We start from the raw sequence: 24,957 nt of genomic DNA on the forward strand, positions 1-24,957 counted from the left end.
TTTTATCTCCTACTCCAACACTTCCTTTTAGGCAATTCCATCACTTTATTTTCCTAGCCAGAACGTTTTTTGCAGCTTTTTGGACCTAAACTTACATGACTCCATTTTTTTCAAATGAGCGTTGCCTTCGCCTGCACGATGCCTTCAATGCTAATATAAAGATGACAGCGTTTATCTGAAAGGGAAATAGAAATAACAGCATGGATTCTTTCTGTACATTTGTTAAGAGCTCAATTTTCAATGAAAATGCAATTTTTATCCTAAAATAGTTCATCATGCCAAGAATATTTTTCCTTTAATTTACAGGTCTCTAAGTTCCAAGATTAATCTCCTTTTAAGCCAACATAGTCAAGAACATCCTGAGAATTGATCTGGATGAAACCCAGTAAAATGGCCCCATACAAAAGAGGCTTGAATGAAATAAAAAGTCAGGAATGGCTGTCCTTGTCCAGTCCAGAGTCCACTCAGCCCAGCATCTTCTTTCAGCTGGGTCAAACCAGAATATCAGAATATAGTAACATAGCAACTACACAGTGGTAATTCCTCTGAATACTTCTTCACGGCACAAAGCAAATGAGGAAAAATAAATAGGTTTCTGGACATACAGCCACTGCTCCACAAGCAAACTTCACACTGGCAAGCAGCCTCCTGATTTTCAGGAGCTTAGCTGATGTCTTATTTGTTTTAGCAAAAGAGACAAGCTTAAGTACATTGGCTTCAACTGTAAAGAATACAGTTGCTTTGCATTATGAGTACTGTTTGACAAAACATGAAAAGGCAGCAGTAAGTAAAAGACAGCTCTGGATGCCAATTCCACCATACTTACAACTACAACAATTATGATGGGCCCAGCAAAACTCCAGATAAGGGTGTCATGAACAGACAACCAGCAGAAATCAGGGTTCCCGTAACCTTGTGGATCCAGACCAACAGCAAGCCCTGGGTCACAAAATGGAGAGAAAGTACATCAGAAAGGTGCTGCTGAGATCTACATTTTCAAATCACTGTTTGACAAACAAAATGACAATGGCAAAATATGTTCACCAGGACAGTCTGGGAAGTCAAAATCAAGGCAAATATTCAAATAAAACTTCTGCAAATCACAATCTTTATATCGGTCACTCCATATCAAACAGTACTGCAAGCTTTGCCTACCAGAACAAAATTCAGCTGCATAGAAATGACAGCAAATGCAAGTCCCAAATTAATTCTGTTTCAGCACAGTTTTACAGTCATACAGTGGGACGAAGCCTTGAGGGTGAGTGACATGTTGAGGAATTTCAATAAGCCTATGCAGCTGAATGACATGAATCATAACTGAAGAGATGTCAATGCTACAACAAATAAGTGCATTCTTAACTGCCGTGAGCTTGCTGTCACTAAAATAGCACCAGAGACAAAGGAACCTGGGAACTCACAGGAGTTAACTGCTTGAGCTCAGGTGGGATTCATTTTGAGCTGCCATCTCAGGTACCTCATCTTGCTTTCAGCGCTGTTTGAAATGGAACTTGCTAATGCCCCCAGGGCAATTGAGTTAAGAACACACCTTTTATTGTTTTATTTTTCAAAGCTTGGACAATTCCAAGGGAGCCTCTGAGTCCAACCCCCACCTGCTGATTTACAGTGCTGTCTGATATGGTGACCTATACCTCACCCATATGGCGATGCACAGGAATTGCTGCCTTTGACCTGCAAAATCACAGAATCATGGAATGATTTAAGTTGGAAAAGACCTTTAAGATCATTGATTCCAACCATTAACTTGGCACTGCCAAGTCCACCTCCTCCACAGGACTTTTTCTCTAGACTCTCCACCAGCTCCGTTGCTTTTCTTTGGACACGCTTCAGCACGTCAGTGTCTTTCTTGCAGTGAGGGGCCCAGAACTGAACACAGTATTATAGGTGCAGACTCACAAGTGCCCAGGAGGAAGATCACTGCCCTGGCCCTGCTGGCCACACTATTGCTGATACAGGCCAGGATGCCACTGGCCTTCTTGGCTGCCTGGGCACAAGCTGCTCATGTTCAGCAGCAGTCAGTCAGCACGTCTGGGGTCTTTTCTGTTGAGCAACTTTCCAGCCACTCTTCCCCAGGTCTGTAGCATCGCATGGGGGTTGCTGTGACCCAAGTGCAGGACCTGGCACTTTGCCTTGTTGAACCTCATACCACTGGCTTCAGACCATCAATTCGGCCCATCCAGATTTCCTCTGTAGAGCCTTCCTACCCTCCAGCAGATCAACACTCCCACCCAACTTGGTGTCATCCCCAGCACTGAAAGGCCTGTAATTCCCTGGATCCTCCTTCTGGCCCTTCTTGCAGATGGGTGTCACATTTGCTAATCTCCAGTCAACTGGGACCTCCACGATTAGCCAGGACTGCTGATAAATGATGCAAAGTGGCTTGGTGAGCACTTCTGCCAGTCCTCCAGTTGTATGGGTCATCCCAACATGTTTCCATGATTGCATCTGTATTATAGTTTTCCTTGCTGCACAATGGCTTCCAGCTCCTCCTATTTGTTGCCCATGCTGCACACATTGGTGTAGATGCGCTTCAGCTGGGCTATTGATCCCTCCACCCTTTTGGGGGGAGAAACTCTAATTCCTATGTGACCATTCTCAGGCGCTTCTGTGGTTTCTAATGCAACAACAACCTTTGAGCCTTTGCTGTCACGTGGAACATTGATCTCCATCCCATACCTCCACTGAGATGGTGGAAAGAAGGACCTTGTAAGAAAACCGTCCATCAAACATCAGTATGCCACCGCCAGGCTTATCTCTAGTGAGCCTGGTATTATCCCTTTCCCCATTCAAATGTAGTTTAAAGCTCTTTCAATAAGTTAGTCTTTCAAACTTATTGAAAGAGCTTTAAACTACATTTTGAAAGAGCTCTAACTCATATGAAAGATCCTTTTTCCCCCTCTGAGTCAGGTGTACCCCATCTGCAGAGGTCTTCCTTCTTCTTCAAGACACAGAAATTGATCCCTACAAGGCCTACGGCCAGCAACATATGGTAAATGGCTGCAGCATGTTGTCTGGGCATCGGGGCAACCTACTGCATTGAGCGTATGTCCTGACTCAAGTAGGCAGCCAAGGCTGACGGCAGTGCTGTTCTCTGGAGGAATTCATGTGCATTAATGAATGCCTTTTTGAACCGAAGCCTGTGTGCTTGGATGAAAAGATACTGAAAAAGGGAGAGGTAGCTGTGTTTCACTCTTGCTGCTCAAAGCTGGCCCACAGCCAATATTCACATCTGGTACAGGCCTATGGTCTATGAAAATTAAACTGGCTATTTGGCAAAGCTGAGGATATTGGATCTGTTTTCACTGAAACGTGGAACGAGGTAGGACCGGTCTCCCTCCCTGCTCCCACTGGCCCTTCCAACACCCCCTTCAGAAGCTGCCATCCAGAGTTAGCCATAAACGATTAAGGGACCATAAAGTATTTTATACAGATGCAGTTCTATCGACACAGTCTGTTTTCCAGGACTTGATTTCCCCATTAGTGGGACTTAAACTACAGTTTGATCAATTATCCGGCTCTAAGGGTAACTGGCAGACAGAAACATTTTTTCACTCTCAGAATCCTACCTTGAAGTTCTCCATAAAACAAACGGGGCAAATTGCAGTCTTCAGGTCCATGGTTCAAATTTTACTGCAGTCAACTATATGTGAAATAACACCTTACCCAAAGGCAGAATTAACCCGATGCAATTCTGCCATACACAGAATTGTTCTAGCCCATGAGTGAAATGCTGCAGCCTGGCTGTCCTGAGCACACTGAGTGTGTGGGCTGTGTGACAGCTCACTGACATTTGCAGGATCTGGGGCTGGTTCTATGGCCAAGCATCCTGTGGGGACCAGCAGCCATCCCAGGACGTGCCAAGAGCCTGCCATGGGGAGGTGCTGCCGGAGGGGCTTGTTTTAACCTTTCTGAGCTCCTGCAGGCTCAGCAGCTGCCGGTGACTCAGGCTCCTGAGGGTCAGCCTCACCTCTCTCCCGACTCAGCACCTCGCTCAGTATTCTCAGCAGATCTGGAAAGTGACATTTTCTGGGGGCATTGGTTTTAGGGCGATGCAAGAATCTGTTTTAACATGAGCACTGCAGTCTCCATGGCAAAGCAGTTACTGCACACACATGCCAACTGGTTAGCGTGTTGCCATGAAGACATGCAGAACTGGAGGGGTCCCGCGGGGTGCCAAATCCAGCCCTTTTGCTTCTGACACAAGGAAATAATAAAATCCCTTTCCTAGACAGCACAAACTACATTTTAAAATAAGCAAGCTTAAAGCAAATTTAAAATGTTTCACTATCACTCTCCATGAAGAAATATTCCAGATTCACGCTCTTTTGGATGGCCTTCTCCCAACTCCTATCCCATTTTTATTCATAGCATTTTGCTTTTCTGTGCTGCGATTAAATGTGGTTCTTCTCTGTTGGAGTTCTTCTCCGTCCCCTATGTAAGCATTTTTACTAAGCTTCCTCCTCTCCTAAGGTCAAGGTTCCCTTCAGCAAGTAGCCTGGTCCCATCACAGATGCCTTAGGACCACTATGTCCCAGCTTGCAATGAATGTCAATTTGAACATGGAAAATAGAAAAACTAAACAAACAAAACAGAGCAAAGCCACTGCTACTGCAGGTTCACTTTTTTTTTTCAGGACAGCTTTGGTAATGATGAAATGGGCTAGATAGTTATCTCTCAAATAAAACATAAAAGCCCTCTGGATGTCCAAGACTAACATTCCTTCCCATACCTAGATTTTTCCACTATTAAGAAGCATACACAATCCTTCTCTCACAAAGCAATTTAAAAGAAATTGTGTTTAAGATGCATGTTATGAAGTTGGGGCCTTTTACTGTTTATATATTAAAATTTATAAAAAAAGCTTATTTAAAATATGTACAGTAACAGAGCTATCCAGAGGCAAGAAATCCCACATTGTGCTATTTATGATGAAATAATTTTCTCCTCAGATGATTTTTAAATCCGGAAGGGCAAACTAAAGGCTTAGTTTGCTTTATTCTTGTTTACAAAATCCTCTGACTTGCCCAGTAATAGGGATCTGACTTTTCATTTCAATGAACTGCAAACTCAATAGATTCAGAGATCACAGGAGACAACATGGGGCTGTAACTCACAGTTTTAAAAGTGCAAAATTGTTCCAGATCACAGAGAACAATATGTAAGTAGAAAAATGTACAAATGGTGTACTTGTAACATTTAGGTTGCATTACGCTGCTGTTGAGAAACTCTGAGTTAATATAAAATTCAGGAGAGAAACTAAACATGAAACACAAAATCCTTCTGACAAAAGTCTTTGAAAAAGTTGTGTTCTGAAATGCAGATTGTTTATTGCTATTTAACGGTAATACTACTCTTCTGCTAAGAATGATGCTGCCGATTACATGATTTCACTTAGACGTTTCTAAATGCACTCAGTAGTCCTGCGTGTACTGATAAAAGTTACACAGGTCTGAAACATCTCAGAAGTCCAAGGACCATCTCCATTTAAAAAGTCAGGGATACGTCTATAGTGGCAGAGCCTTCTGGATTGTGCCTTCCACTGTGTTCTGGATAGACTCATAGAAGTAGAAATTATTTATGCATGAGGTGATATAGAAAAACTTACTTAACCAGTTCTCCAGAGAGAGAACTGACCTCTACTAACTTCTGCTATGTTTTGGTATTACACTTTTCTAAGTCACACAGAAAAAGCCCCATATATTTTTAAGTCTAACTTCTTCCATAATATTTTTCCAAGTGTGATATTATTTGTTTGACCTGAGAGACATCTAAACCTCTGCCACTGCTGACAGTATGTTGTTATCTGTAAAAATAAAAGTAATTGGATAAAAGTTAACTGTCTGCCTATGATCTGGTTTCCCATATGGCAACAGATACATGCTGAAAGAGTTGAACCAAAAACCACACCAACTGTTCTGTGAAGCGCACTTCTCAAGGAGCTGTCTGCCTGCATTAACAAAGCTCCATGTGCTGCACTGGAAATGTCTGATTGCAAAAATAAGCATGGTGAGGGTGGAGATGGATGTGCTCCTGTGGATCACCCTGGAACAGTTTAAAAGATTACTGCCTCCAGCTTTTCATTACTTTCCCTTAACTGGAAGCTATTGCCTTTGTATCTGAAATGAAGTAAAAGGCTGCTTGAGTATTCCCAGCTCGTTTTTAAGCCAAGTAAAACAGAACTGCTGAAATCCCTTTCAGGGAACATTTACAGCTGGTTGAGGGTAGGCAATGGGAATGTCCAGTGAAGGGCAGTAAATATCCTGGGGGCAGCACTGGGTTCTGAAGCCACTGCAGCTTCCTCCCTGGGAGACCATGTGTCCATATCCTGAGGTACCAGCACAGGGAAGAAAAATCTCTGCAGGCTACTGGCAAGTTGTTAAAATACTGTTATTCCCAAGCAATGTTATCAAATCCTGTTTTAATCTGTGTGTGATTATGCTTATATTATTGTAAAACTGTCAGTATCACTTCAACTGGGGCAGCAGACATCTGGTACACAGATCTGCCAAATTCAGAATCAGTTCTGCTATACATGAGTTGGTGTTGCCCTCATTCAGGAAAACACTGAAGCTACAGCAGCAGTTAAGTGCATCCATAGCTGGCCTGGATCGGGCAACTTTCCTGTATCTGGCCAGTGAAGTTAGCAGGGAAGGAAAGGGAAATGGTATTGGGGTAGTTGAGGGTACCTGTTATGATGGCAGGAATGCCCCAGCCAACAACATAGTAGAACCGCATGTGCCCGAAATTGATGTTCCTCACTTCGGTCAGCATCCGGTAGATGTGGAGCTGCTCCACAAACATCCATGCAAAGGTGCTCATGTAGAAATAATGCAGGAGGATGGCAATCACGGTGCACATAAACTGCAGAAGAGAAAGTGCAGCACTATTAGAGTTACTTTTCTGAATCACAACCCGGTGAGTCACCGGCAGAACAAATACACTGCCATTAATGAAGTTTCTCAGTTTCAGAAAAGCTGTTCATGTTGTGAAAACTTTATTTATTTATTTTGTTTAAACTATGTGGCCTGTTCTGTGTCTGGTTCAGCTCTACCTTATCAACCCATCATGCTTGTGGTCGCTGGCCTTGCCCTCCACATTCTGTGGCTAATTTCTCTGTGTATTTGCTGTAGAAGAGAGGATTTTGGTTATTCTGACTGAATTCCTTCTGCTTGCAGGAGGGGCAGGGCTGGCAGAGCCCCCGGTTCAGAGCAGGAGGTGAGGATGCTCCTATGAAGGCTGCAGACCCTCTGCCCTGCCTCGTGTACGAGTCTTGCCTGCATAATGCCACTGCACTGAATTCAGCCACAGCATGTTTAACTGCATCAGCTAAATTGGTCTCACTGCAAAGCCAATACATTGCTCCCAAAGAACAGCTACCCTCAACCCTGCACTGACTCGGTGTCTCCCATTTTCACATCGTGAGCCATCCTAAGGGTTTTTCTGCTACCTCATACTTTCCAGAGAGAAATATTTCTTTCTGAGGAAGTGTGCTATTTTGGTACAATTTTGTTTTGTTTCCAAGTAGACCACGTTTTGTGCCTGGTATCAGTAGATAAAAAAACTACAAAGAAACTCTCCTTGTGCTTGGCAAAGGTGGAGGGGAGCTGAGAGAAGATCTTAGGTTTTCAGTTTAGGACCAGCCCCTGACAAAGTCCTTGCTCAGAAAAAACTTCTCTTCTGGGGACAGAAACCCATGAATTTTCAGCCCAAGAAAAGTGAACATGCTGAACATGAGCAATGGGTGATCTGTAGACTGTAACCAAAGTCCTTTCTTTGAGGAATTTTTCTTTTCAGCTAAATGAAACGTCTGCCCCAAAAATAGGCAAAATGTTATGTAATCTTACCATCTGACCCAAGACCAGCAGACCATTTTGTCCCTGTGTCTGTGTCTTAGGTCTGTAAAAGCCTTTTTCATCTACAGCTTGTTTTCTGGGACTCTCTTAAAACCAAGAAATACTGGGAAGCAAAAGCATGGATGCATCCATGGGGCAAGGTTTTGGCCATCTCTTTTGTCCCTGCAGCTCTGCCCCTCACTGATGAAAGACTGAAGGCCTTGCACATCTATACTTCAACAAGTCGTGGAGGATGGCTGGTCATTATCATTGAACTAAAATGATGCAGCCAGAAGTAGATCACCACCTACTCTGAAGATCAATCTTTTACCCAGTGTCAGAGTATTTGACTAGGAAGTGGGAGAGTGGTTTCTAGGATCTCTCTGGCTCAAGCAGGGAGGTCAGCCCCCTTCTCATGCACTGCAGAAACCCCCCTAAGCACCAGGCTGTAAGACATTCTGGGTCAAGAAATGCTCATCTCTACCCTCCTCTTGAAGCTGTGCAACTTGTAGTCAGGCACAGAAGTCATGAGGACAAACAGAAAGCAGGCTAGAGCTGGCTGGGCAGTTCACATCTTTGGCCAGGAACAAGGGGATCTGGAGCTTCCAGATCCAGGCTTGGATTTGGTTTTATCCTGAGTCAGCAGAATAAAGTGGACCACTCAGCTCTGCCAGGCTGAGAGGAGCAAAGGTGAAGCACGTCCTGAAACCAGAGACCAAGGGTCCTTAGTGTGACTAGAAGTAACAACTACAGTGAGCAAACTGGTAGCTGAAGTCATCTTTGCGACTAAATGGCTACCCTGAAATCTTGCATTTCTGTGCTATCTGTTAAGCAGCCTTCCCTCCCAACTGCACAGTTTGATGGATGAAAACAGGAATGACCACAAGCATCTGACACCTGAATTGACTCACAATTAACTTTCTCCTTTCAGAAGCAAAGCTAAAGGGTTTTGCCAAGGATCTCATGGTTTGCCAAGGTTTGCCAAGGATCTCTTGATAAACTTGAATTAAGACCACTTTGTGTAACCATTTAAATTTTTGTTTCAAAATGTTCTGCATTGTGTTTTGGAACCTTCTGTTCCTATGCAGCACTGACCCTGCTTTCATATTTGGCACGATTTTTTAGTGGGGTTTTTTCATGGTATAATGCTCAGAAACATAAGGTTCCCTGTTTAACTTTGCTGTGCAAAGGAATCATAGAAAGACCGCCAACTTTCTGGATTCACTTACTGCAACAGCTTTATTGTAACACCAAGCATTATAGAAAATGCTGCTCACTGAATAAAAGACCTTTCTTCCCTCTATGTAAGCAGGGCTTTTTTTGCTCCTACTCCCACATGCATATGAGTTGACTGCTGCCCTGAACATTACCTTTTTCAGGTAAGAAAAAAGAAAGAAAATAAATCACTTTCTATCAATAGTCCAGGGAAAGATTAAAACCTCGCCCAGAAATGTGACTGTTAATTTACAGAAACCCATAAAAGCCAGGCTGGGTGCCAAGCAGTGCAGCGTTATTTGTGCTCCAGCATTCTTTACCTCTTTATGTTCATCAGAGCATGACTCGTTAGACAACTCTCATTCCATACAGACAGATGAATAATTGTCTCAAGCAGACATGGCTTACAGCCCTCCTAACTTCTCAAATGGACTGAGTAGGATGTAAGGAGTGGCTTTCTGCTGTATGAAATATGTTTTGTAACTTAAAAATCTTTCTAAGTGGGTTAAAGCTTTGGGGTGTTTCACTAAGTCCTTGTAATAGTACAAGACATCATCACACCATGAGCCCCAAAGCATGAAAGTGAGAAGGAGCAAAAAGAGAACGATCTTACCAAGTACAACCATTACTATTTGTGGTATTGCTGTAATGAGCTGTTTTCCTTCTCTTACAAACCTTTACTTGGTGCTTTGTGATATTACAAAATATCTGCATATAATATCATCTACTGCATAACTTTTGGTAAGATTCTGCAGGGATGTGGGCTTAGTTGCTTGCTGCTCAGTATTCATGTCAGAGAAGTGAAAAAGTATGAACTCCTTGCTAGTGAAATGCAGTGAAAAATGAGTGGTGTGCTCAAGAAGTCACAAGAAAGGTCAAGTTACACGGTGTGCTGTGAATCAGATGGCAAGGTGAGTTCATTTGAACCGTGTCATATTAATATGCAAGCTTGTATATTATGAAACAAAGACAACATGGGTCACACATGATGCGAGACCATATCCCGGAGGTCACTGCAGAAGATCTCAACATAGCAGCAGATAAGGGAACAGAATTCCTGGCGCAGGGATGAATCAGAATATGGGAACAGGCATGACACTAGTAGCTGGAAAGCTTCATCCAGTTTAGCATTCACAATTTTGCAAAGGATAAAGGGGGGAAAGAAAGCCCAGGAAAAAATAAAAGCTAAAGAGTAACCTGACTCTTGGAAATTGAAGAATTTGAGCAGCTTAATTTTAGTTAGTTTTCCAAATGAAATACTATTAAATAGAGGGCTTCCTGGGAACACAATTTTTATATGAGAAGTCTCTCAAATTTACTGGGAAAAGGTCTTGACAGCACTCAGTTATTGCAAGTTGAAATTCACCAAGGTCAGGTACTTTCTAAAATGTATGTTATAGCTCAAATGGGTATTAGAATCCAGGTGACACTTTAGGCTTAAGTTACCCAGCAAGTGAGGCTGCATGGTTAGGCCACCATGGTGCCATTACCCTAATGCTGATGATGCTCATTGAATGTAGTCATATTTTCCTCATTTCTGCTGCTTGGACAATGTGGAATCAGCATGGCTCTTTGTTTGTGTGTTTTCACCTCAAGATTGTACTTTCCTCTCAAAATTTAGCTTAAACATGTACAGTAAGGGCTTTTTAGAAGATAAATGTTCTTCAGAGTGTTCAGGTAATCCCTAACATAACATTTGAATAGTTTTTGTATCTGTCAAGGACATACTTTTTATTGCATGTGATCCCCCATCTGTCTATAGCCTGCTTGGTACAGGCAACTGTAAAGCCTGGCAGTGCTGGAACTCTTGCCTGCTTTTCTCCTACCTGTCTGCATGGCAACCATGACTTTTGAGACTGGTGCTACTAAGAATCAGCAGCCACATTAGATATAATGCTACACAGTTAAGATAGCAATGAGGTCCTTGTACAGAACATACACACTTCATATGTGGCGTATATCTCATACTCAACCTGCTCATAGCTTGTGTTTCTTGACATGCACAATGCTTGGAGGCACCTGCACTAAGCTCTGGCAAGAGATATGATAGGCTGAAGCCAGCAATCACTGTGGCTAGAAAGCACAAAGCAAACTGACAGGTTTCCTACTAATTCTTGGATGTAGTAAGTTGTCCCATACCCGGCAAGTGGCAGGTAAAAGTCGCAATATGAACCTCTCCTCCCAGTACAATCCTAGCAATAAGCACAGAGTTACTCTTACTGGGTTTTCAGTCTGGTTGATTCCAATGAGAAATACGAGCTCAGAGAAGAACAGGGCAGCCACCAGGTTTTTGTGGATACTGTGCAAGTTGGAACGTAGTGTGCGGATCAGGACCAGCAGTATGAAGGTGATCAGCAAAGCCACCAGTGAGATGGATACGGTTGTGTAGGTGACGATCTTCAGAGGAAGCACCTCCCCATTCTGAAGAAGGAGATTGACAGGAATTCTGTGAGTTTTTTCCTTATTTTTTCCTACAATAAAATTTACTACTTGGAATATTAATGTTTTCATTACTACTAAGCCAATGTACAGATTTGCTTTAGGAGCAATAGAAGTGGATGATGCCACCTCCTAAATCACTCTACATGTTGAGTGTGTATGGGCAGCACCCAGAGGGTGCATCAAGCAGGTAAGAAGCTCCTTTCAGCACACCGAATGATGGGTGCTATCAGGCATGGGGCAACACACTGCAACATGGGATCAATCCACTGACAATGCTCTGAGTCATACTCAAAGCTCAAGCTCTGGATCAAAGCCCTTGAAAACCAAAGCCTTTGTAAAAATAAGCCCTTGAAACCCAAAGCCCTCGAAAGTCCTGAGCCTGACATCACTGACCTCTCGTTTTGAAATGTCCATCAGGACGGCAAAGCTGGTTATGTGGTTGCACTGGCAAGCGATATGGCTCTGGTTTCTGGAAAACAGCTCACATCCTCTGGAGGACCAGGCACCTGAACCACCAACCCTGTGTGGAGAAAAGGGATTTCTGAGAGCCATCCTCTGACCTCCCCTCACCTGCCGCTGTTATCGCTCTTCGGGACAGGTCTTGCTCCACAACCAGAGAGAACTGCAAGCACCAAGACAGAAATATTTATAGCTGTCACCTGCCTGAAAGAGTATCATCAACTTAAGAAGCTTTCAGCTGAAGTGGTTTCTGACACGACAGCTGGCCTTGCTGGCCAAACTTTGTGGGTTTAGAGCAAGCTGGCTTGAATTAAAAATATTTCAAGATTGCTTTTGGGTCAGTGACCACACAAGCAATATGGGGAAGTGATTGCACAGAGCAAACTGGTTGTCGAAAAAGCAAAAAATAACAAAAGCACAGAGAGATACATGGGTTTGGGTCATCTCTGTTTCCATATATCCAGACACTGTTTGTAGAGCTCTTACGTGAAATATGTTTCAGCAATAATGTGATTTCGTTATAGTGTCCCTCTGAAAAGTACATAAGAAAAGGTTAAAACCAGTGAATGATATTTCATACTTGGAGACCTCTTTTATTGGGGAGGAGCTGCTCTCTTACAAAGTCTTCCCTTTGGAAGCCTTGGTTAACCCCAGTGGCTTCAGAAATTATTTTGTATCAATATTAATTATTCTATTCTGAAGTTAAGGAGTAATAAAAATAGTCTTGTAGTTACTGAAAGAGTTTGTAATTAGACATGACAGGACATCTTTTTAATTCAGCAATAAAACATTTGTTGAGCAGTTTTAGTATCACTTTCTCTTGAAAAGTACTCACTTCTTAAAAACTCTTTCATTACCTGCAGCTTAAGAGCTGCTTTTCAACTGTGGCTCTAGGAAGATGTAATACACACAACAATGCCATTGAAGTTGCCAGCAAATAGCTAATAGATGAATCACTTGAGAGCTAATGAGTTATTCAAGCCCATACAATGTTTAAAAATTTATGAACAAGGACTTGCCATTCCCTCATAATTGGCAGAATCATCTGTACATACAAGCAAATACACTACTTCACATGCAGGCAAATGGAGCAGTTTATTACTGCAAACAGATTTCTGTTGCCTTTTCGACCCCTTAAATGATATAATCTCCTGAAGCTTTTGAATAGGATGCAAACATTTCCTAGGTTAGGTTGCTCCTCTATTTCCCGCAGAGGATATTGCCTTTTAAAGGATTTTTCCACAGGTTTACTAGAAGTTTTGCGTTACTAAGAAACAAGTTACAGCTCTTCCTCTTACCCTAAGCAGACGACCTCATTGTCTCACTATATACCTGGCTTTATGGTTGGAAATTGCATTATATATGTAATAGCTACAATATTGTGAAATCATAACATGCAGAGCATGTAGTGATTCTCAACACATTTTCTTATGTTTTATCCACACCCTTGAAATACCTCCAACAGGACTGTGCTGTTTGCACAATGCCATAAACAAAACACTTATGAGCATATACAGTCCTTAACATTTCTCGTATTTTCAAGAAAAATATATCTGTATCTTTAACTTGGCTGAATACAAGAGACCTAAGTGAGCCATTATAAGAATATTTCATCTTCTCCCTCACACCTCCCTCCTAGAGAGCCAAAACCCCCCTTCTTAAGTTCTGCTTATGTAGCATGATTTCTTCCTAACAACTGGAAGAAGTCTAAGGACCCAAAGAAGGTACTTCCTCTCTCTCAAATTCCTCACTAAACCAAATGAAAACACATGCACAAAAGCTGATGACATGAAAGGTAAGCTGCTTCTTATCAGTGTAACTGTCTTTGGGATGACTTTTGATTCAAAAATTTGAGATTCAAAAATTTATAACCTTTACCCACATAATTTTATCTGCAAAACCTCAGTCCTCCCTTTTACCAACATGAAAACTTGGGTGTGCAACTTTTTGCACTGGCCCTGGCTGGGGCACCAAGGGTGGGTGCCTGCTTGCCATGTACCCTGTCCAGTCACTGGAATAAAACAGGAATTGAATCACTTCCTGTAGATCCCTCCTAAAAAGAGGGCATGGGGCAATGAGAATCCTGACTTATGAACCTCAGATGAGCCATCAATTCAGGCTCTGGAGTTGGACTATGCCTGTCCAGATATACATCTGTGGGCAAAAATCATAAGCAAATACAAGGAAATGGTGAGAATTATTATTTCTGGGAGAAAATGAACCCTGCAGAGAGACATGACGGCACTGTGCTTGCTAAAACCACATGGCTAATCCTTTGTTTGAGGAGTTATGATGATTATTTTAATCTTTCTTAGGTTGAAATGACTACATGGCTCTATTCCAGCAGAAATCAGTGCCAGCTGAATGAGTAAAAAGGGGTTTTCTCCAGAATTGTCTTCCTGTGCAGAGCTTGTCTGCTACTGAGACAGTTGCCACGCACAGCTCTAAAGCAAGTAGGAGGCATACGTGATGGAGTGATTCCAGAAGACGCAGACGGGCTTTGTTCTTTCCTCCGTTTCCAGCATGGCATACTCCACTATGATGGGCTTTTCCACCAAGTTGGGAGGAAGCTCCCCATCACTGTGAATAGCTGTGCTCACTACAGGAGTGTTAATAATAGGGCGATTTGGCAACCTGCAGAAGGAGAAAAGTAGCACAGTGATCTAAACATTCAAATGCAAAGCACTGATTTGGTAGATTCTGCAAATAAAACATTTCCATTTGCTTCCACTCAGAAAGCAAAGTAGATGCACCACCAACCTTCCACACAGCTGTGTTTCCAAAAGCTGCTGGCACTACTGACACAGTTATTCTCACACAGTATGCCAGAGGAGGACAAGAGACCATATTGCAGTGACAACTGCAGTGCAGATGACATTTGGTCTGTATAAAAGCAGCTCTGTCTCCCCTGCACACTCAGAGCAAGTGGAAGAGGAGATCTGCACAATTCACACACAGGTTTGAAGTTTACCGCAAGCTCCTTCGGTCAGGATCATAGTTTTCAGGCAGGAGGTGTCCCAGGGATCGGTATATGATGACCATGGCAACAGTACGATGTGTTGAGTCAACTGGGTGCCGCTTCTTTCTCTTTGCAAAAGCACTCTCAGGGCTTAGCGCATCATCGTTCCCCTTTGAGGGTAATTTTTGATTTGAAGGCTTCATTGTAGGCACTGCTATGGAATTAACACAAATATTAAATTCTTTCAACACGGCCTTGCAGCTACCACTTAAACTGGTAATTTTGCTTTGTGAAGATTCAGAGCTGTTACTGTTGCTATAACTCCAGGCTTACACAACTGAGGATGCTTCTAATGTTAGATTTGCTATTTTTAATAACATTTTAGCACACTTCATAGTTATATAGCTGATATCAAATAAACATTGAACCCCGAATAATCATTTACTGTAGTTAGAAAATAAGTAATTTCTAAGCTAGAAGATCTGTAAGTATATAAATACTCTGTGCTTGATTTAAGGAGAAAATTGAAACACAATGCACGCTATTAAATTGCATATACCTTATATATGGCAAAACTAGTGTTATGAACACACCAATTGGTCACATGGGATTTCTCTTTGCTAATTCTGCATATAATGAGCTTTCAGTTTTGGCAGTATCTCTTAAAATCCATATTCCCCTTTTCTTGATAGGAAAGATACAAGTCATACAATCAGATGCCCTGTTTCTAAGGAAAAAGCCACAAAGTTGTATCAGCTTATTAATTATTATGTGTTATTTTCAAAAGTGTTACTATTTCCTCATTTGGAGGATATTTTTCCATGATACATGTATAATTATTGCACTTTGAGTTACTCTATCTTCCCTTGTCCAAGGTAACTTGTGGTTTCTCTCAGCAAAGTCAGGGTACTTCAAAGACACCGGGAAGCAGGCACTTCTCCATGTATTCCCCTCATCATCCATCTCCCTGCCCAGCTCAAGACTTTGTTGTCTAGTTCTGACAACATGTGTCTGCTCCCATATTTGGGTTCTGCATCTCTCACACCGCTTCCCTCCATCTCTGCAGGGACCAGGGGACGCAGCTATGGGGCTGCAGGCTCGGGTGGGTGGGGGCTTCCCATCCTATCCTGGTGGGAACGGAGGCAGAGCATTTCTCCTACTTTGACAGGGCTGTGTGAGGGGCTGTGAGCGAGACCTGACAGACAGGTACAGCCAGTTACACAGCCCCTCGTGTTCCCACTGCTGCCGGCAGGCAAAATGCCTCCGAAGTATGCACAGCTGCTCCATCCCCAAATAGTGTCTGCTTGTGCAGATGGTCAACCTGCTCTCACCCAAGTACCACTCTAGCTTCACGAGGATCAACCATGATCCTTAGGAGGTAGTCAGAATTGCCCTCTGAACAGCAGCAAAAGGGTTTTACCTTTCCTGTCTGAAGGTCTGAACAAAGTATCAGGGAAGACAACAGATGACTCCAGATCTCTCGGATAATCTTCTTTAATCTCGTGAAACCGTGGTATTCTAGCTCCCGTGAAATTAGACTTGTCAAAGATGTCAACAGCAATAACTGGGGGAAGAAAAGTGTTTCCCATAAAACTAACTAACTTCAATGCTTTCAAATAGGATATTGCAACACAATGAAGCATGATTGAAATGTAAAATGCCTGCACAACGCAGAGAAGAAATTTAAACCCCAAAATACAAAGTGCAATTTTTCTCAATTAATACCTTAAATGACAACTAAAAGCTTATGTACCAGCATTATATTACATTTATCAAATTATACATTTATTTTGCAGACAAAAGGAATTCACAAGACAGTACCTCCTATGGGAAAACACTACTGCAAACATTAGAAATATACAATCATAGAACCATAGAAATGTTTAGGTTGGAAAAGACTTTAAGATCATCAAGTCTAACTGTTAACCTAACACTGCTGAGTCCACCGCCAAACCATGTTCTTAAGTGCCACATCTACATGTCTTTTAAATACCTTCAGGGATGGTGACTCCACCACTTCCCTGGGCAGCCTATCCCTGTGCTTGACAGCCCATGTGGTGAAGAAATTTTCCCTAATATCTATCTTGAGGTAGATCACTTTGTTGTACTTCTCCAGCAGCAGCTGACTCCGGTTTCACGAAGGCCTTTCTCTGGCCACAGAGCTTCTCTGCATGCTTTGTGTTCCAATTTCAGACTTGCTTCTTTTAGGGAGGGCTAAATCTGCTGCTTCAGAAATATACTTCTGTATCTGTTAAACTGCACAGTCAGCCAAGCAAAGGTAATAACCTGCATTTTACCTGGGACTACTTAGTCCTCCAGTTCTCCTTTCTCCACGCTAGCAATTCCTCTCTAGCTCACCTCATCAGCTCTGCCTGTTGTCTAACTGCCAAAATATTTAAAAGCAGCTGAGTTGGCTTGAACTTTCCCATTTAAGAGAAGTCATTGAGCACCAATTTACATGTTCTAATAAAAGTGAAAAGCTGGAAGTCCTGAGGGTAACCCTACACCAAAAGCTGTGATCTGCTGCAAGTTTCTATATGAAGAAATATCCAAGATCTGCAAATTCCCATGTCTCTAAGTAACTCCCAGATGAGCCATTAGGAAACTCTGGTAACACCATGTTCACCTGGAAAAACTGTTCAAAAGAAAACAGACCCCTTTCAGGTCAGAGCTGCCTCACCTCTCCCAGGATAATGCCTTTTTACCCAGAAAAAGCTGGTGGAAAAAATAATGATTCATAACCTGTGAGAAATCCTGATTTTTGTTTTCATCTCAGCTCAGGTTGGTTAAAATGCTGAGCATGACCTCTTCTGAGTGTGAAGATAGATAAAAATATTTTGGTCTTGACAGTCCTGAATCAAAAGGAAATACTGCAGGTTTGATTTATTAAAAAGAAACCAAACTGTTTCAGTTTGGCTTAGTTTAACCATTATCCGACGCCCCTGGAGCTGATGCAGGATATTATGAAGTCCGTAGTGTGATTGTCTCATGCCTTTGCTTTCTATGCCCTTGTGACTGTGCAAGCGAAGCACTCTCAGGACAAGTAGTAGGCAAACCTAAATTCACTTCCTGTATTAATGGGTGTAGTTGGGAAAATAAGACAAGCTTTTGGGCACATAAGCCCTACTTTAGATCTGAAATAAAAGCTGCAGGTTGAAAAGCTAAATACAAGTTCAGGCTGATAGTAATTTAGACAACCTCTTAAGGAAAAATTATATAAACTATAAAGCTATGCTGCTTCGGAGAGACCTCTGAAGGTCTGACCTCCTGCTCAGAGCAGGACTATCACCACTACTTGTTCAGCTCAGACTGTTGGTACCTGGGGAGAAAATGAAACAGAGAGGGCAGGGAGAAAATGGGCAAAGAGGCAGACCAGGCTACGGTTGCTGTGCTGCACCCGAACGTGTACCACGGGGACATCTGTGAAGTGTTTCACAACCCTGCAAGCACAGAAGCTGCTATTTTGGTTATTGGGGGATCACTGACTGTGATAGGTGGGAAAGGTGTCCTGGTACATCTGATGTTTCTTTCCCAATTTTGAACCATTCTGGATATTTTGGGCCCCAAGGATCTTGCTCTAATGATGGGTTTTGCAAGGCTGGAATTACTATAGAATTTGATTTTTGGGAGAGGTTCCAGCCTAGGAAGGCATGTGAAAATCAGAGGTATACGATCAATAGTAGGGTTCTTTTTGGTTTTGTGTGTACTGCAGTAATTCTTCAGGTGGTGGTGGTGTGATTCTTTCAAAACCATGACTTACTGTGTTCAGCTATACCAGGTCGTCTCAAAAGGCATTACCTTTCCTTATGAACTTTGTCCTTCCCATCATCTGTACACTACCTTGGCTGCAAAGAAATGCCACAAGGGAGCAGTGGCACTGGCCAGAGTGAAAACAGATCAGGCACCTCCCAGGAGGCCCCCACGGCAACTGAGAGATACAGATCAAGGCTCAATTGACTTGAAATGAATGCACTGAGTGGGCACTACTAAAACAAACAGCTAGCACCTCTACCCAGTACATTTTTAAAGCTCTAACACAAAACGGCAGTTTTCAACACAGATACTCACTGATGTTAGGGGTAACAATGACAAAAGGTCTCATGTAGGTTTTCTTCATGTTCTGGGCCACGTTGTTGAAGTATTCCTCATAGTGCCTGAGCAAGTGAGCGGTGCCACCCTCCGTTCGCTGAATTTGCTCCCAGTGCTCCTTGTTGCTGGGGTCCAGTAGAGCACTGCCCACTTTGATAATATTCTGAGAAACAAAGCACAAGCCTAAACTATGCAGCAAACAGAGCACTGGGTTTCAAGTGAGGAATATGGAAAATGATTGGCATTATGGCCTCAGGTGAGTGTACAATGAAATACTTTAATACAGCCATATGAAACTATGCACACCAGTTACTCACCCCGAGGTTTTTTTTTTGTTACATAAAGCAAATACCTCCAAACTTTTTATGAGCAAAGTAAGCCAAAATTGGAAGCTGTAAGGGAACTGCCTAATTTCTTTCCCCTTTGTGACAGGACACCTAGCAAGAAAATACAGAAGGAAAACCTAACCATGTTTTCTTTGTCTCTGAGAGAGACAAGGAAAGCAGAGTGCTTGGTACGTACACTGAAGAACTCCCCCAGAGAAAAAAAGTCATATGATAAAAATCGAAAGAAAGCCATAAATAGCAATACAGCTTTCTCTTTTGTTTTGATTATCTTATTTTTCAGTTTTGTTGATTCCTGGGTAACCAGAACAACTCACATGGTGAAGAATGACAAGAACGAATATTAGCTTGCATATACAAACTTGAAAATACACTTTTATGCTGCTTACAAGTGGTGTTAAAAAGTTCTAGCTGAGGACCTGCCCCTTCTGCCTTTTCTTAAAAAAATATGCAAAGGGAGCCTGAGGCTGAATGGCAGCAGACCCCAAAAGAGAGTGTTCAATGGCTTAAATGGGAAAGGTGCTGAGAAGTTCTTAATCTTGGTGAACATATGAACTACATGGATATGTCAAAACCTAATTCCTAACTAAGGTGAGATTTGCATAAATGATGGTAGGAATTAATCCGCTCAAGCTCTAAAACAGCCAAGGCAAATACTTAGGCTTCATTTAGAAGCAGACAGGGAAGATGCTGTATTCTCTAGGTACTGTCTGAGGTTGCAAGCATAAATCTGAGGTAAAAGAGGTTGCCAGTACGACTGCCTTTCTCTAGGGCGAGAAGCACAACATGGCTCCCCAGGAACGCACAAGGCACATGCTGTACTTGGTACCAGGCTTCCTCAGTGTTTGTGAATGTTATTTATATGCTTTTTATTATCTATTTTTCAGACTTCTCCTTGAGACTATTAAAAAAAAAATAATAAATCCTTCTCCCCTCATGCTCCCTCAGCCTGGGATGTTCCCTCCTTTTTCTCATGAGCTTTACTGATTAGTTTTCAAATTCCTGACCTATCCTAAAAATATTTAGGGAGTTCTTGAAAACAGCGCCTGTAGGAGTTTCAGTGCCAAGCACAGAGAATAATAAATTAAAGCAGAAGTTTCCAAACCATTTTTATTTGCTTATTGTTCTTATTTTTACTTAACAAAACATGCTAAAAAGGAAGTTCCTTCTCAAGATGTAAACGGGGGAATTCATTCACTCTGCAGCCCACAGGTCAAGTTTCTCAGCACAGTGTCTCCATAGGAAAGGAAAAACTGAATCTCTTAAAACCTGGTGCACCTAAAACATTAAATGCTTCAGAAGCTCTCCACTCTCTGTTGACTGTACAGCCTGAAGGATTGTCTTAGCTACATTTCCTCCTGCTCCCACCTCCCCTGGGATGTTTTTGTGCAGCCTGGCCTTGCACAAGGTCTTCAAGTTCATCCCGAAGCCTGCCTGACCTGGCTGGTCCTCCTGGAGTACTGTGAGCAGTAAGCAGGGTGTAGCTCGCCTTCAAAGGGAGCCAGATCATTTCTACCCAGCACAAAGGACACTCTTGGCCCATGGAGGGTCGTTCCAGCAACCCTAAGCTCCTGGCTCTGCTGGCACATGTCCAGAAGGATGTTCTAGCTTGGACTCTGTGCTGTGCCATGGTTGGGATCTTGGAAATAGTATTGGCAAGCACGGACAGCAGTGCCCTGCAGTACACCTGGCAATGAAGACAGCAATACAAGCCTGATATGGATCATCCAATTTCACATTTTCAGACCACAGAAAACTCCCAACATCTTCCACATTTCACATTTTTCCACCACAACTATGTGTTTCCCCCGGACAGGGAAGGTTCTACAGCTTCTACATCTTGTTCTCTAGACCTGGCCAGGTCTTTGGTAATAACTGGATCTTCCATGAATACTCTAACTAGCAGAAGCCCTCTGGTATGTGCCTGAATTACTTAAAATATCAATATGGCAAGCATGTCTTTCAATGTACCAAGTCTTTAATAAACATCACTCAATTGTTTCCACACTGAGTTCTAAGAAACTTTCAGAGTCAGTAACTGGCTCAGAGTTAGCTCACTGCACATTTAAATGAAAATGATCAAATCAGGTAGGTTTCCCAACAGACCTGAACATGATACACAAAGCTATTTTATCCAGGAATAACGCATCAATCTGATTATTTTCATTTGGGGAATTTTGCTTTTGGCTATTACTGCGATAACCAACTTTCCATTCTAAACTGAGAAGCCTGACTCATTTGTGAAACAGATTAAGCAATTACATGATATTTGCTCCACCCTGGTCAATGACAAATTTAATTATCCACTGCCATAAAACTTTAAAGGGGAACTATAAAGGCTTAGCACAGTACACAGTATTTCTTACCTCATTGAATTCCACGTCTCTTGTGGCTGCCAAGTCAAAGCCTTGCTGCTGGCTCTCATACCGGAGGACCCGGATCATCATCTGGTAAGCTGTTCTCACATCGTTGCCATGCAAGCTGTGCGTGTGTTTGGTGGCATTCTGCAGCACTCTCACAATCCGTATGGTTTTGCCTCCATCCAATTTGGTCTCATTGTGGTGTAACTTCTCATTCTGAATCAGAGACAAGAAGGAAGAAAAAAGACAATGATGGGTTGGGGTTCTTTTTTTCATTCTAGTTACGAAGACAATCATCATTTAGTGATTTTTGGCACAAACGAGTTGTCTGATCAAAATGGTGTTTGTCTAGAGAAAGGGTTGACAGGACAACTCAACGGAAAGTGTAACTGAGAGCTAGAAAAGCACAAGGATCCTGATGGGAAATGAGGAGGGTCAAGGACTCGGTCAATAGATGGAGTGCAGAGATATTAAACTGGAGTCTGCATTGATGAACATTTACAAAATAAAGGCAAAACTGAGAAAACACAGCTTACCATGATTTTTAGATCCACGAAAGTGCTGGTGGTACAGTTGAAAAGCTCAGGAGGCAGCCAGCCCTTCTCAATGTTACAATGGCGAACTGCGTTTCCTAGAAGAAACAGAGCATTAATGGTAAATAATGTTCTGAATTGTGCTGAGTAAATCTTAAATATCCTGATCTTTCAGATTTCCCACATTTTCAAGTTTCTTAGAGCTATGCACATATACCACCTTCCAAACCGGGAATTCCTGTCTGAATCTTCATGAAGTTTTCCTCAGGCTTTAAAGAAAGGTTATGGCAAGCTTCAAGATCTGCCCAACCGCTCTCAGTCTTGCTGCCCTAACGTTCTCAAATGTATTCAGCAATGTATTTATAATAAATCTGAGCAAGACTGTGTACTTCCTCAGTACTTCTGAATACATATCCCTGCTCAGATTTCTGTGCAACAGCCCATATAGGAAGACCTCCCGGACAAATGCTGTATTCAAGTCAAAACATGCTAGCACATCCGCACGCTGCATGCTGTAAACACTCCAGCCAACATGTATAATTGCCTTTTGCCAATTGTGAATGGTCTGTGAGCAGCTTACTGTTTAATTTAGCCTATTGTTTAATACTATTTGTCAAATCACTTTTAAATGTGACTCTTGGCTGCAGAGCCTTCACAGGGAATTGCAAATTATCCCATTCAAAATTTAGATTGTGTCTAAGCCATTTAATTACTAATATCTAAAGAAGAATTATAATTAACTGAATAATACCTAATTATATTATTTCTCTTCCATGATTAGGTGAATACAAGTAAGCCTCAGATTCTTTGTCTGAATATTCATTATTATAAAGCTTACTTTTTTTGAGTGTTCTGTAAAATTCACTTTAAGTGAGCAATTTCTCCGAGTACCCTTGCCTGCTTGCCTATTTGCTAGAAGAGACACTGGGGTCAACCACAAGAACAGTGCAGCAAACTTATTTTAATTCAACTTTATATTGTTTCATAATGTGAATAATCTTTACTTACAGAAAGTAATAATCAGTTCTATCTCCTAAAATTCTCAGAACAGGAGCTTGGTTGACCACACACTGACTTCCTGACAGTGATATTTTGGGAAGTCACATAATCACCTATAACTCATTGAGCCTGAGGAGCACTTTCAGCAGAGATTCAGCAGGCTCAGATCTGAGACAGAGGTTTCACTTCCCACAGAACAACCTTCAGAAAAGATAGTCCCAATTTCAAAATGTGATAAATGTTTTCAGGAGCACACAGAACAGGTTGTCATTTGCTCGCTGTACAAAACAAGACAGCTCACGTGCTTTACGAAAGGTGTTTTTCAGCCGCCTGACTTATGGGTTGGAGAAAAGATGTTGGGTGGAAAAACACAAGTTCTGCTGTAACTCTTAAGCTTTATTAGGCTGCAACGCTAGTAAAGCAATCATTGCATAAAGGATTCTCCTCATTTTATCTTTGCTCAGAGGAGCTGTATCACCAAAGAACTTGTACATGTTGACAGAAGCTAAAAGTTACGTGTAAGAGTTGCTTGACAAACAGAAAATTGCACTGGGTTTTTGAAAATACAGATTTTCTGTTCTTTACATGTGTTTATCTGCTGCACTTTTGTATTTATTTACTGCTACTTTTTTCAAATGTATTTTAACATTTCTTTAGTTTCAGCTAGCTAGACTTGTTTGCTTGCAATATGCACGAGCAATGCTGTCATCTCCAGACCCGATGAATTAATGCCATTCCCTATGTAGACATTTTTTCACTCTTTTCTTTCCCCCTCAAACAGGTATGTAGATAAAGTGGTTAATGTTTTAGCCAGGGAACTTACCCACTGATCCTTTAGGACATGGCACAGCGGCTGGCTGGCCAAACTTGGTCTGTGGCCACCAAATACCAGCCTCGAAAGCTTTGGGACAGCCATTATAAATTACTGAAAGCAGAAAAAGAAACCATGCAATTTTGCTGACAAGATAAAAACCACAATGAGAAGATATTTCAACCTGCCTAAAGGACCTTCCTGTAATTTCCAAGCCCTGTCAGGATACCTGTCCTCTGCACTGCCTTCCAAGCTGCAACCCGTCAGTGGCTCCTTATCCAGCAGCGTGGGCAGACAGGTACAGGCAGAGGAGAGCCCAGGATGATTACGGGGTTCTAGATTTTGGCTCTGCCTATCTCTGCCTGCTCCTTTGCTGTGGGAAAACTTTTCTCCTTCTTTTCACCCACACACTGTGGTGAGATGGCTGCTGCAGAAGCTTTGTGCTGACCACAGGAGGAGGGCGGGTGGGTGGGTGAGAGGAAAAGCAGGACGGGCAAGACAGGAAAGAAAGGCAGAGGGCACCAGGCGCACGACAGAGCCTTGGTGGGCAGTAGGTGTGAGGGTTCTCTCTCACCTCTTCAGCAGCAGCACAGCAATACAATGCTGCACTGGCAAGGAGCTCACGTTTCAAATAAAATTGGGATAAGCTTGCTTTATTCCAGTTTGATGAAAATTAAAGAAATACGAGCTTTCTTCTTTTTCCCCAGCCCCCATGAGTCATACTGGCACAGACTTAGGAGAGAGGTGCATGTTTAGGCTGCTGCAGCTCCCACTGTCCCTGCTGGAAACACTCCACTGGGCTCACATGCGCCCCTGGGTGAAGCTGCATTCCCACCACAGCGCACCCCTCCCCTGCCCGCTGCTAGCAGCTCTGATCCTAACAGTTAACTACAGCC

The 24,957-nt window shown here is 42.4% G+C and overlaps 1 protein-coding gene across 1 annotated transcript in view; it reads right to left on the reverse strand.

Annotated features, from left to right (window-relative positions):
- CELSR1 (cadherin EGF LAG seven-pass G-type receptor 1) overlaps window positions 1-24,957 on the reverse strand; it is a gene marked incomplete at both ends in the record, with an annotated part of 164,932 nt that overhangs the window by 7,994 nt on the left and 131,981 nt on the right. Inside the window, 12 exons of the mRNA XM_080623828.1 lie at window positions 96-175; window positions 827-939; window positions 6,705-6,879; window positions 11,286-11,486; window positions 11,901-12,027; window positions 14,433-14,600; window positions 14,938-15,139; window positions 16,346-16,489; window positions 18,994-19,177; window positions 21,725-21,934; window positions 22,255-22,349; window positions 24,074-24,175. Coding sequence (XP_080479954.1) covers window positions 96-175; window positions 827-939; window positions 6,705-6,879; window positions 11,286-11,486; window positions 11,901-12,027; window positions 14,433-14,600; window positions 14,938-15,139; window positions 16,346-16,489; window positions 18,994-19,177; window positions 21,725-21,934; window positions 22,255-22,349; window positions 24,074-24,175 — 1,801 coding nt within the window. The remainder of the gene's footprint in view (window positions 1-95; window positions 176-826; window positions 940-6,704; window positions 6,880-11,285; window positions 11,487-11,900; window positions 12,028-14,432; window positions 14,601-14,937; window positions 15,140-16,345; window positions 16,490-18,993; window positions 19,178-21,724; window positions 21,935-22,254; window positions 22,350-24,073; window positions 24,176-24,957) is intronic.

Source organism: Psittacula echo, assembly GCF_963264785.1.
Source record: "Psittacula echo genome assembly, chromosome: 1".
In the NCBI taxonomy this organism is placed as follows: Eukaryota; Metazoa; Chordata; class Aves; order Psittaciformes; family Psittacidae; genus Psittacula; species Psittacula echo.